Raw genomic sequence first — 14,147 nt, 5'->3', positions numbered from 1 at the left:
AGGCTTGAGGAAATTACATTCCATGACACCGATGACCCCCACCCCTCCCCGTTGACCTGAAGCCTGTAGGGGTTGAATGGAAGGGAGAGAGAGGTTTAAGATGAGAGCACACACACACATGTGTAATCTGTGTTGAGAGATTACTGAGAACCTTATATTAAACTACGCGCCGTAGCATATGGTTACGAGCACCAGTTCAAGGGCCATGGCCAATGCATTATTGTAATGCTGTGAAATGTCTTCTTTATCCACCTACCTTGATCTGACAGCCCACTTTCTCATAGGACTTAATGAGGCGGTTCTTGTGGTACAGCATGATGCCATAGTGGTCTTTGTTCTTATTCATTCCGAAGGTCACCTTCACCCTGTCTTTCTAATGTTCACAGGTCAAGGTCAAGAGTAGCATTTTCGACAATTGATAGGCAGCAATGGTATTACACACCATTTTTTCCATTGGAACAAATACAACAACATCCTTACTGCCTAATCTAACAATATAAATGTACTTACATGATAAAACTCTTTAGGCAGCAATGTATTTATTTATTTATTTATTTTAACTGCAAGGCTATTAGCCAACAGCAATTTGAAATTTGCTGTGTTGGCATCAGAGTTAAGGGTGTGTGGTGGGTGCGCTGGAGTGTGTGGATGAGGGAGCCAGTGTGAAAGATTTTGTCCATATGTCCATAATTCTTAACCACTAAAACCTATATACTTAGTTGAATATTTTTTACTTCTTCTATATGGAAACACAGCATTGCTATAAATGGATACCATATGTCTGTTCTATACCACATTCATTTCTATGGAAAGGATACACTGAATTGGGGTTTGTACACGTCGTTCTCAATGTGCGAAAGGTTCTTCGCTACCAGCTTAGCAAGAATCTTCCTCTGTCTGAGTATGACCTGAGTCCTGGGCTTTAGGTACAGGATGCTGAGGTAGGCCTGAAAGTGATACAGGGATGGAGAAAGAGACAGAGACACACAGAGAGAGAGAGAGAGAGAGAGAGAGAGAGAGAGAGAGAGAGAGAGAGAGAGAGAGAGAGAGAGAGAGTTGTTTACTTCCGGTTCATGTATCGGGACTCATGGGCCTTCAAAATAAGGGTCTTCACAGAAATAAATACCTGGCAGTGAATGTTGAATGTATTAAATGTAAAATCAACCAAGTACTTCATTGACTTCCCCCAGGGCTCTATACTCTATACAAAAACAAACAAATGGCCAATCTACAAGCTCACAAGTAAGGTGCTGTAGGTAGGATGTAGGATGCTATAGGGTGCTGCTGATACTGTATATCGGACGGGCTATGCTGAATAACCAGAAACATTTCCAAGATTACCCCTCATGTTCACCTGAGACTCACCCTGAGAGAGTAGTCTATGTTTGGGAGGTTCTGGTCCGGTCTTAGGTTACCGCTGCTCCTCCGTCCCCTCCTCAGCTCCTCAATGATGACCTCAGGCATACGGATGTCATGGACATCTGACTCAAAGTCCAGCTCAGGCTTACCATCTTTGGTTCTTGAGGATTGGATGAGAGAGTTTGTTGTTAGAACAGAACAGGGACATACTGTAGGGTTTCCTATTAACCACATGAACCCTAGCGTCCAATAAACTTGAGTGTTAGTTAGCAACTATGGTGCTTTTTATACAGACGTTCGTATCCTGCCACAACGTTATGCTGCTTTTACACGGGCAGATGCAACTGATGCAAAGCTACACTAGTACACCTAGTCACAGACAGTGTCGTCGTTAAGCAGCAGTATATCCCACTGGCAGCACCTGTCCGTTTATCTCTAGCACAACCACAAACGTCCAACAGATATACAATTACCGGTAATTACTCACCTAATGCTGCCTGCAGGTTCCATGTTTAATTCCAGCATGATTGTGTAACCTACATTGTCTAAGTGACAGTTTTCATATTGTACACATGGTAACGTGGTTTAGCGACTAGCACTTTGACAGCTCATCCATCGTAGCTTAAGTGAAACGGTCTTTCTGTGCAGCAACTGCCTTATCAAAATAAGAGCAACTTGTAATGATTAGTCAACACTAGTTTTACTTCTACTTACAGGACGTTAACATCTCATTTGAGTTCCTTTTGAATGCCTGCCAGCATTCTCTATGCGCCTCCATGCCTTTGATCTACCGCGCACCAAACGTTTTGACGACGCATGCACACTGGCACACCGCTTGTGTGCACCCCTGGCACATACTGCTGCCATTGCCTCTTGCAGGCTGGGTCAATCCACTTTGAATAATTTGAGGGCGTATATCCATAGCATATGGGATGCCGCTCTGTCTGAAGGTTCAGCAAGCGACAGCGACTGCAACTTTCATCGAAACCTTTGTTGAAAAGAATGTCCGCTGGGGGAGTCAGTCCCCACCCATACACAAACATGTTTGTGTATTGGGATCGTAGGGAACTAGACCCACTGGTTCCCAACTTTCCACTGGACTAATAAAGTTTAAACTCTAACCTGCGGATGTTCCAGATGAGGATTTTGGTGCCTTTTTTTGAAGGGATAGAATCAAACTGTGCATGCAGCTGGTCCACGGAGGTGATGAGGGAGTGGGTGAGGATGGCCTTCAAACTGGCCTCTGAGTCCTCTGTCACCACCAGCGACTGTTGGACTGGGTCAAGGAAATGTAACCAGGGCGGCTATCATTGAGGCTACATAAACGTACAGTATACCGCAGTGACAATGACAATTATACATTATAATGCATGCCATTTCAGATTATGTCTCACACACACACGCGCGCATGCACAACATTTTGTGCTATTTGAACTCACATTTAATGTGAGTTCAAATAATAAAATATATAGGCTTAATACAAGTATCACATTTATGTAGTATGTACTATAGAATTATCTGTTCATTTTCCTGAAGGACGATCTTCTGAACTAAATAGAGGTCTGTGCTTTCACCTCACAGACCTTGAGATGGAAAGGAATTTGGAAGTCTTCCTGTCTCCCATAAAAACGACAGAAAGGAGTTTACCTCCCTCAGAGATATCCAGCTTAGCCTTAATCTTAATGCAGTATGTTAAAATAACATTGCTGTTCTTTAGTCCACAGAATGTGAAGCCGGACATTTTGAGTACCGGTAAAGTTTTATGTTATAAATGTCGAGTATCCGCATTTAGAAACTGCTGGATGCTAACTTGCATATGTTGGACAATTTTCATAATAGGGGTTTATATGTGACCATACCATTACTTACAAAAAAAATGGTGGCATGTGATGTGTCAAACTAGTGGGTTTTCATGATTCTGAATCCATTCCAAGCATTAGTTTTGCACAGATTAAAGCTAAACCCATTCAGTCGGTTCATACATACATAACAACATATATCTTACAGCGTGCACGCACGCACGCACACACACACACACACACACACACACACACACACACACACACACACACACACACACACACACACACACACACACACACACACACACACACACACACACACACACACACACACACACACACACACACACACACACACATTTCTCGCGTAAAGGATATTAGTCTGTTGGCTGAAGGGGGCGATGGGGACGATGACAGCCTGGGCTCTGATGTTTTCCAGGTATGTCTGAGACAGCATGCCGACGCTCTGGCAGCCACCGTTTTTGGTGAAGATGAGGGCATCTCGGCCCAGACGCATGGAGCCTGACTTGAAGCCGTTCCCATACACTCCAATGGCCTGCAGGCTGGCCGGCCCCGAGCCCTTCCCAGTGAAACCAAAACTAGACACAGTGACAGAGGGGCAGGTGTACCATTAGTACCAGAAAACGTGTCTGTGACAAGTATGCATTTTGTGTGTGTGTGTGTGTGTGTGTGTGTGTGTGTGTGTGTGTGTGTGTGTGAGTGTGTGTTTGTGCATGAGTGGGTGGGTGGATGAGCAAGAAGTGTCAAAGACAGGAAGTGAGCCCATTTAAATTAAACAGAGATACAGTAAAGCAGTGTTACTTAGCAAAGTGTTAATTACACTGTCAATGAAGTATCAATTTTAAGTAGTTAAAACTAGCTGATTGAAATTTAGAAAATGATCTTACTCTGTGCATGGCCCTTTTAGCCCAGAGGCAGAACCAGAATTATTTTTGAAGTTAACCCTTTGTGGAGTCAATAACAAAATATTTAAGTTTAATCACTTTCACTGTCCACTTGCATTTCTTCCATTATCATCACTGAGGTTTGTGGATTCCTAAGCCTATCTGATTAAAAGTACCTGAAGGACACATCCACAAGTGCTGGCATTGTCTGCCTCTACACTAGATTTAAAATCATGCATATCCTACAGTGGTTTAAATCAGTGTATAAGATGTGCAGAATGTGGCAGTTATATTTCGGTAGTAAGCGTAGCATAGGAGGGAAGGTGCGTTTCTACACTACAGCGCGCAGAAGCGCTCTCACAGTAAAATCCTCAGTGTTCATTCTGAGTATACAAATACAACCAATAGTTGTTCACCACGAAAGTTAAAGACCCAGGACTTAGGTTAGAGTGCTATAAACTGGGTTGTACTTTATGTACATGCACACAGACCCACCAAGGCCACTAACGTTTTGTTCAGAGAAGGGGAAGCTATCTCATCATAGCTCATACAACCCAGATTCGGCACAAACAAGGGACTAAATTATTTTCGCTCCTATGCCACCAAAATGTGGAACGCCCTACCAACAGTCATTAAGACATGTGAATCCCTTGACTCCTTCAAAACCGCTCTCAAAGGGCACCTACGGATGGCTGCAATTCGAAACTGGCCTCTGTAAAATCTGAATCCCCCCCCCCCCCCACCCCCATTTCCCCTCACTGTATAATGTATCTTTTCCCTTTTTTGCTTCCTATATGATGAATTCCTGTTCTGTTCTTTAGCTACATAGAAATGTCTATTTGTATGTCTCTAAATGTTTGTATGTCTCTAAATGTTTTGATGAATTGAACAATGTGGACCCTGTTGTAAACAAGTGTAATGCTTAATTGGGTCGTCCACTCACAGTTAACAGTCTTTGTATTGAGTTTGTGCTTAAAATGTACTGTAAATTCTACAAACTGTTAATAAATATTTCAATCAATCAATCAATATCTGGCCACTGCTCCCCATCATTTCATTATACTAACGCTTATGAAGCAGTGTGTGTGTGTGTGTGTGTGTGTGTGTGTGTGTGTGTGTGTGTGTGTGTGTGTGTGTGTGTGTGTGTGTGCGTGCGTTCGTGAGAACGATAAGGTTTATATGCCATAGCTTTTTCACACATCAATGGACCACATGCACAGTAAAATTCAATTATCAATTTTTTAACTCTGACAGTGTACAAATGTAAGCCCAAGTGTGGCCCTTATGGGTCCATTTAGTTACGTGTGTACACTGTCAGAGTTAACATCTTACTGTGTATGTGTTACAGTCACCTCAAGCCTTACCTGAGCATCTTGTGCAGTTTGTTGGGGGTCATGCCACTTCCATTATCAGTGAAGCTCAGACAGAGCTGACCGTGTTCCTCAATGACATCCACCCAGATCTGCTTAGCTGTAACGCCTGGGTCTGAAGCATTGTCTGGAATAGTGATAATAAAAATCAATTCAGCTCATCAGCTTACCTTCTAAATCAGTAGTTCTCACTCTTTTAACATAAATAGCAGATGTGCAAGCACAAAGTGACGTGCTGTGAGCTTGTATCTATGCTATTTTTGAATATCCAACGTTAATAAAAAAGGGTATCTTTGAAAACACCGTCACAGGGGCAATCAACATTGCCCCTGTTAGATGTAAAGATCCAAATTTCTCAGAGACTCAGCCTTTTCCATAGCTCCAGTCATCACCCACATAGTTAACCTCTCCATCAAACAGGGACAGGTCCCCCAAGATTTTAAACTGGCCAAAGTAACCCCCTTGTACAAAAAAGGGAGTAAATTAGAACCCGGCAACTACCGCCCTATTTCTATTCTAAGCTCCATCTCGAAAGTGATGGAAAAAATAGTCTATGAACAGGTTGAAAAGTATCTTGCCACTAATAAATTGCTGTACGAGTTCCAATCTGGCTTCAGAACATCCCACTCCACTGACACATGCCTCCTCTATTTGAGTGATCACATCAAACACGAGGTGGATGCTGGAAAATACTGCGGCATGGTCATGCTGGACCTCCAAAAGGCTTTTGACACCGTGAACCACTCCATACTGGTTAACAAGCTTAAAGCTATTGGTTTTGATAGCACATCAGTGAGCTGGATGCAATCCTACCTGGAGGGGAGAGAACAGATGGTGGAGGTGAACGGAACACTGTCCCCTCCCCTCCCAGTGAGCTGTGGTGTCCCACAAGGAAGCATACTAGGGCCTTTACTGTTCCTAATTTATGTTAACGACATGACTTCAGCTTGTGACTGCAACTTGTTCCTGTTCGCAGATGACTCAGCACTGCTGGTCTCGGACAGGAACAAACTGCAGGTTGAAAAGACCCTCAGCTCTGAACTCGGTAGAATCTGCACCTGGCTCGCTGATAACAAACTATCCTTACACCTGGGAAAAACTGAATCCATCCTCTTCGGATCAAATAGTAAACTCAGCAAGGCAGATGGCTTCTTGGTTAGAGTGGGTGACAATATTATCACACGAAAAGATCAAATTACCTACCTAGGTTCCATCCTGGAGGCTAATCTTTCCGGTGATAAAATGGCCACCAACGTAATCAAAAAAGTCAATCAAAGAACAAGATTCCTTTACAGGATCTCCTCACTGGTCAGCAAAAACACCTTGAAGACCTTAACAGGAGCCCTCGTACAAGGTTTCTTTGACTATGCATCCACCTCTTGGTACCACAGCACCTCAAAGGCCCTTAAAACAAGGCTCCAGACCTCCCAAAACAAACTGGTCAGGCTCCTACTTGGCCTCACCCCCCGAACCCACCTCACCCCTGCCCACTTTGACAGGCTGGGATGGCTTAGGGTCGTCGACAGAGTACAGCATCTTGCAATGGGTCTGGTCCACAAGATTCGATACACCACCAAGATACCCATGTACCTGTCTAAATACTTCCTTAATGTAAACGAAGTCCACACCCACAACACCAGAGGGAGTGCAACAAACCATGTACAACCCAGATTCGGCACAAACAAGGGACTAAATTCTTTTCGCTCCTATGCCACCAAAATGTGGAACGCCCTACCAACAGTCATTAAGACATGTGAATCCCTTGACTCCTTCAAAACCGCTCTCAAAGGGCACCTACGGATGGCTGCAATTCGAAACTGGCCTCTGTAAAATCTGAATCCCCCCCACCCCCCCACCCCATTTCCCTCACTGTATATTGTATATTTTCCCAGTGCTTGTATATTTTCCCTTTTTTGCTTCCCATATGATGAATTCCTGTTCTGTTCTTTAGCTACATAGAAATGTCTATTTGTATGTCTCTAAATGGTTGTATGTCTTTAAATGTTTTGATGAATTGAACAATGTGGACCCTGTTGTAAACAAGTGTAATGCTTAATTGGGTCGTCCACTCACAGTTGACAGTCTTTGTATTGAGTTTGTGCTTAAAATGTACTGTAAATTCTACAAACTGTTAATAAATATTTCAATCAATCAATCAATCAGATGATAATTAATCATTTACATTGGAATCAGTTTATTGTCCAGGTATGTTCACATGTGAGGAATGTGACCTGTTGCATATCTCTCACATAAAATAATATATACAGTATAGCAGTTTAGAGGGATTTAAAAAAAATATATATAGGCTATATATCGTGTATAGGCTATGTGATAAATTTAATTTATCAACTATTGCACAGACTGGTTATAAATAGCCTATAGCAATAACTCCACGTGTTACACTACAGATATTGTACATATTATACACTTCACATATTAGTCATGTTATACTATGCTTACATTGCTTAGAGAGAAGAGCAACATGCCTTATGTGGGACAACTTTAGTTTTTTTCAACCAAGGTTCATGTTTTAGGTTGTTATTAGAGAAACTAAAAGGTGAGTGTTAATTTTCTTTCATTTGCTGCTTTCTTTCGTTTTAGGGAATTTAGCAGTTTTTTACAGGGGGGCGGGGGCATTCGAGCATGGGGCTAAATATGTATTTTTTTTTTACAAAATTGATGGCGATTTATTTTTGTATTATTTACTATAGTCCTACTAGACTCCAAGAAATTACATCTGGCCACAAAAGATCACAGGATCTATTGAATGTGACAAACTGACATATTGAGCCTATACTATACTGTACAGTATAGTCTTCCCCCAGTAGGCTACCTTCACATTCAGTAGATCCTGTGATCCTTTATGGCCAGATGTAATTTCCTGGCGTTTATTAGGACTATAGTAAACCATAAAAAAGAAATCACCATAAGATTGTGTAAACAAATACATATTTAGCCCCATGCTCACAATCTTGAAACACAATCTTGATCCCTCTGTTTTGGGTGACTATCGACCCATTTCAAATCTACCCTTTCTGGGCAAGGTTTTAGAAAAATGCATCTTTCATCAATTGGATGTGTTTCTACAGAACAATAATGTGCACAACAAATTCCAATCTGGCTTTAGGAAAGGTCACAGTACAGAAACAGCACTTGTAAAAGTAATGAATGATCTTAGGGTGTCTGCTGACAAGAAACATGTATCCGTTCTCTTACTTCTAGATCTAACGGCTGCATTTGACACGATTGATCATTCAATTTTAATACAGCGTCTGGAGCACTGGATAGGCCTGTCTGGTACGGCCCTGTCCTGGTTTTCCTCCTACCTATCAAATAGAAGTTACTTTGTCAATCTAGCCGAGTTTGACTCAGACAAACACGACATCAGTTCTGGTATTCCACAGGGCTCGATTCTTGGCCCTCTGCTTTTCTCCTTGTACATACTGACATTTGGCGAACTCATTGCCAATCACGGAGTCAATTTTCATTTCTATGCTGATGATACCCAACTATATCTTTCTGTGGCTCCAGATGATCCCTGTGCTTTAGACCCGCTGGTTACCTGTCTGTCTAGCATCAAATGTTGGATGAATGAGAACTTTCTCAAGCTAAATGAGGATAAGACAGAAGTTCTTATAATCGGTTCTAGTGAACAGAAAGAATCAATATTAAGCAGACTTGGCAACCTGACTGTAGAAAGTAACAGTACAGTAAAGAACCTGGGGGTTATTATTGATTCTGAATTGAATTTTAATTCACACATTAATCATGTTACCAAGATTGCCTTTTTTCACCTTAGAAATATTGCACGAATCAGAGCCTATGTGTCCTTGGACGATGCAAAAACGCTAATCCACGCCTTTGTTTTTTCTCGGCTTGATTACTGCAATGCACTTTTTTCAGGACTGCCTAAGAAAACAACTGACAGATTACAACTTGTCCAAAATGCAGCAGCCAGAGTTTTAACTAGAACTAAGATGAGAGAACATATTACTCCAGTTTTGGCATCACTGCACTGGCTTCCGGTTGTTTTTAGGATTGATTTTAAATTTATTTTACTTGTCTATAAAGCTCTCAATGGTCTCACACCTTCCTACCTACATGACTGCCTGCCTAAATATGTCCCAACCGCCCCCCTAAGGTCTTCCACTGCTGGCCTGCTCGCTTTGCCTAAAAAAAATGGCAACTAAAAAATACGGGGAAGCAGCTTTTTGCTTCTACGGGCCGTCGGCATGGAACAAGCTCCCACTGTACCTTCGTCAGGCAGCCTCTGTAGACATTTTTAAAGCTCAGCTCAAGACCCACTTCTACAACATTGCTTTTAATTGATCTTTTATTTTTAATTTTTTGTTATTCATGTCCTCACTGTATTGCATTACTGCTTGTTTTTTGTCGTTGCCTTGCTGTTCTTTTATTCTCCATTGTTCTGTAAAGCACTTTGAGCTGCATTTCATGTCATGAAAGGTGCTATACAAATAAAGTTTTATTATTATTATTATTATGCTCGAATGCCCCCCTGTCAAAAACAGCTAAAATCCCTAAAACGAAAGAAAGCAGCAAATGAAAAAAAAAATAACACTAACCTTTTACTTTATCTAATAACAACCTAAAATATGAACCTTGGTTGAAAAAAAAATAAAGTTGTCCTTTAAGACACTCCCTCTTAACAAGGCCGCAATGGAAATAAGTCACATGAGTGAATTGCATAATAATAGGTAGGCCTATACCTACCACATGTGCATGTGTCTGTATGTGTATTGTATTTTAATTCATCAAATCAAAGACCATCAACCTAATCAACCATTCTAGATCATTTATTGACATGTGTCCGAAATGCCTGCGAAAAGCTGTCTCAGAGAAACAGTGTTTTCTGCCTCATGTGTTGTCTCTGGTCTGATAACCGAAACCACAGACAGACAGAGAGAGAGAGAGTCGCAGCAAGTGAGCAAAGTTTAAAAGTATGAAAGGGCAACACACGCCGCCCACGCACACAGGCAGACGCGCGCGCGCATAGCAGCGCGCTCCTGTCCGCAGCCAATTGACAACCTGCACGACAGGCGCTGCAGAGCAGAGAAAAAAAGTGCTCCACATTCTACAATGACCCCCCCCCCCCCACCCCCACCCCCGCCCGCCCGCACAAACACACGCACAATCACACTTATAAGTAACACCTTGCCCTACTTTATCGATAAAGTGACGTTTATTCTAATTTCTAGCGTAGGCTATTATAAGTCATTATTCTGCACAACATAACGAGACCATGTCGACTCGTTATGTTGTGCAGAATATGTAAAGCTCGCATGTAAAAAAGAAAAGAGGAAGTGGCAGCCATCCACCATCAGCAGCTCAAATAATGCGTACTATCATGCGAACAAACAAATAAATAAATAGCATTTTTGCCTTACCTATAAGCTCTGCCACCGCGCTGAACGGCCAGGTATGACTGGTAGAGTTACTGTTCAAGAAGGAAGGGCTCATCTGCAACAAAAATAACAACACTGCATCCTTTAGTTTCACTTTTAGAAAACAAAATTGCGCTTCACACCAAAGCGCAACTTCCACCAGTTCTGGGCTGGCAGTTAGGATTCCCCCCAAAACAAACGGTATAAAAGAAAGAAACACGCTAAGATAATAACATTATACAAACACTAATAATAGTACGATAATATTCTTGATAATATTAAAACAAAAATACATACGGAACTCAAACGAATCCCATGCTCGCTTAGTCTCGCCATGTTAAGCAAACAGAGCGGCGGTGTCTCCCTCTGTCGTTGTCTGTTCGCTGGGGTTGGTTGTCACGTTTGGTAAATAAAACACACCACGTCCGTCCTAGATCTACAAGGTGTTGACGCGTTGCACAGCGACACGCCGATCAGCTTGTAGATTAGTTCGTTTTTATTTACATGAGCGATAGGTCACCTGACCTGACCTGACACATTAATCAAGGACATCACAAAGCAATAGTAATTCTTTGAGTGAAAGTTGAATATAAGCATTTCCAGCACTGCAGTAGCCTACTTTCTCTCTGATTAATAGCCCCTAGTGTGTACGCCTATGATTGATTGATTGATTGATTGATTGATTGATTAATTGAAATGTTTATTCACAATCAATCAATGCTTTATTTCAGACCCAGTGAGATATTACAGAAGAATAACAATAAATACAAGTTTGTGAATGGGTACAAAAGAAGGCTATACGAAAGCACAAGTAAATACAAAAACTGCTACTAACCAGAAAAAAAGCACTGACTTGTTTACATCAGGGTCCTCCATTTTCATACTACTACTACTACTACTACTACTACTAATAATAATAATAATAATAATAATAATAATAATATTAACAATAATAATCATAGGCCTAATAATAAGTAAAAGTAGCAATACCACGATTTAAGAACAAAAGTATAGCCTACATCAAAATAGAATGGAATATGATTCCATGTCTTTATCCAGACTGGCAGTGGCACTGATAGGTATGCAGTGTGCACCCCCCATAGATAGATTAATAACACCATCCTACCACACTGGATTTGTTATAAATAATGAACAAAACATGCATACATACATGCGTATGTTAAATGCATCCACCTTCTGTCATTTATCTTTCCATTATTCCCACAACAATATACGGTAGGTTACAGAAAAACATGGTATATTTTGGACAAATAATTAAAATAATTAATAGAATGAAGCTGTGACTAATCTGATAAAAAAAAATCTAATCGTTTGACAGTAAAGTAAAAAGTACTTTCCTCTGACGGGTAGATAAACAAACTGTGGCCCGGCTCCACAGGCCTCATGGCCCCCAAAAGGCTTATACTGAAAACTGAGGAAATAACTTAAATATTCAACAAACGTTCTTCTTAGTGAAAATTTCAGTGAGACTCACTGAAATGTTACCAATTCAGTGAGAAACATGACATTGTCATTTTCTAATGTAATGTACTTATGTACGGACAAATACAGTATGTGTTTAGTTTCTGAATGGATAAAATTGGTATCCCAATCTGAAAATGAAGCGATTTGTCTTCACCCGATAACCAGCGAGACCCCTGATACCCCGATACTGGTGTCCCCAGAGGGTGGGCCTACAGCTCTTGACCCCTATTGTAATATTCGAGGGGTTTGAAGACACCACTTTCGGTGTTAACACCTTACAATGGCCAGTCCCAGCTTTTAGAGTTAATACATATACTGTAGTTTCAGTTTAGTTTCAGTTTCTCCCATTAAGGGGGCACATTAATGGACGAGCCGTCTAGCCCGTCACTGTGAGAGCTTAGAGTGCCTTAAGCCTGATTTAGACTTTGTCATACGATGGTGTCAAGAGTCACAACACGTTGAAGAATATAGCTCATATAAGCTCCCAACATAATAATAATAATAATAATACATTTCATGACCTGATGAAATGCAGCTCAAAGTGTTGCATTTCATGTCCATGCACAAAGCATTATGAGCTTGTAGAGCATAAGTTATGCATTAATATGGTTTGATTAAATTCATTTAACTATAGTTATTGTGCTATTATTGGTATTATTGTACTAGTTGACTCACAATTGTCTGCACTGCAGGTCAGTGTGAGGAGGCCTTTTATAAAATCTAAATTGTGTCATAATCTGCCTATGATGTCCTCTGAGATGTCATGGAGTAGGCCTAGAAGTATAAAAAAAGTAAAAAGTAAAAAGTAAAAATATCAATATTGTCAATATTGTAGGCTACTCAAGTACAGTACTTGAGTAAATGTACATAGTTACTTTTCGCCACTGTTGTGTATGCTAATTAATATCTAAAAGATTAGACTGGTATATAGACGACTAGGATCAATAATATTTGCAGTTAGCAGATCTGGATAGTAGCTCTGGTCCATAGCCGAAGCTAATTCTGCCCTGCATTAAGGTTATATGGGACCGATGGCGTCTAGCTCTCGCATGAAATGCAGACCAGCCTCTCTTCTGTAGCACAGGAAGAGAACAGTAACATATAGTAGCTCTAATGCAAAGGCATTAGATCTATGGACCAGAGCTAAGTTGAGAGCCTACTTTTCTTAGTGGGAACACACACACACCACGCATGCACAAACACAAAAAAATTGCACAACTGGGTGTGGCATGCATTCCCAACATGCATTGTTCCCGAGTAAGTGAGAATTGGGCACCATTCTAGTATGTCAGTGTTCACCGTTTACACAGATGCTATCTAACATTGGGTTATTTTGCTGAACACGTTGGCGTCTGTCATTTTCTTTTAAAATACAAAATGACTGACAAAAACAGGACCTTTCTTCACTTTAGATAGCAGTAGCAGCAATACACTGAAATGTCAGTTTTCTCTATCTGATTTGAGATACAGTGGGCAAAAGATTTATGGACACAGCAAGTGTAATTGTCAAGATAGAAAGGTCATCTTCATTTTAAATTGCAAAAAGTATATGAAGTTTTCAATATAGAAGTTGGACCATAAATGAATATTATAAATGAATATTATATTCATTTATGAAGAATTTTGTCTTCTTTTTTTTCAGGGGGATGTTGTGGGTGATATTAAAAAAATTGCAGAATCTAATTGTAGTACCTTAAGCTGGCATACATACCGGTAATCTAGCCATAAACATGTCCTAAAAAGTGGGGTTGGGCCTGCTTGTTGTTGTATCAACTTATGATGGCCATAGTTAACAAACTAGGAAATAATAGTGCAGGTACAGTA

At 40.8% G+C, this 14,147-nt stretch overlaps 1 protein-coding gene across 1 annotated transcript in view; it reads right to left on the bottom strand.

Moving 5' to 3' along the window:
* Window positions 1-11,204, bottom strand: part of LOC310873141 (MORC family CW-type zinc finger protein 3) — a 19,030-nt gene extending 7,826 nt beyond the window's left edge. Inside the window, exons 1-9 of the mRNA XM_083785454.1 lie at window positions 11,136-11,204; window positions 10,842-10,914; window positions 5,431-5,563; window positions 3,540-3,760; window positions 2,482-2,629; window positions 1,366-1,519; window positions 819-947; window positions 257-373; window positions 1-63 (exon numbers count right to left, since the gene is read on the bottom strand). The exon at window positions 1-63 is cut by the window's left edge and continues 41 nt beyond it. Of these exons, the coding sequence (XP_083641580.1) occupies window positions 1-63; window positions 257-373; window positions 819-947; window positions 1,366-1,519; window positions 2,482-2,629; window positions 3,540-3,760; window positions 5,431-5,563; window positions 10,842-10,914; window positions 11,136-11,174 (1,077 nt within the window). The 5' untranslated portion in view covers window positions 11,175-11,204. The remainder of the gene's footprint in view (window positions 64-256; window positions 374-818; window positions 948-1,365; window positions 1,520-2,481; window positions 2,630-3,539; window positions 3,761-5,430; window positions 5,564-10,841; window positions 10,915-11,135) is intronic.
* Window positions 11,205-14,147: the final 2,943 nt, after the last annotated feature.

Source organism: Protomyctophum parallelum (assembly GCF_964188405.1).
Source record: "Protomyctophum parallelum genome assembly, chromosome: 16".
Classification (NCBI taxonomy): domain Eukaryota; kingdom Metazoa; phylum Chordata; class Actinopteri; order Myctophiformes; family Myctophidae; genus Protomyctophum; species Protomyctophum parallelum.
This window is presented reverse-complemented; position numbering and strand designations above follow the sequence as displayed.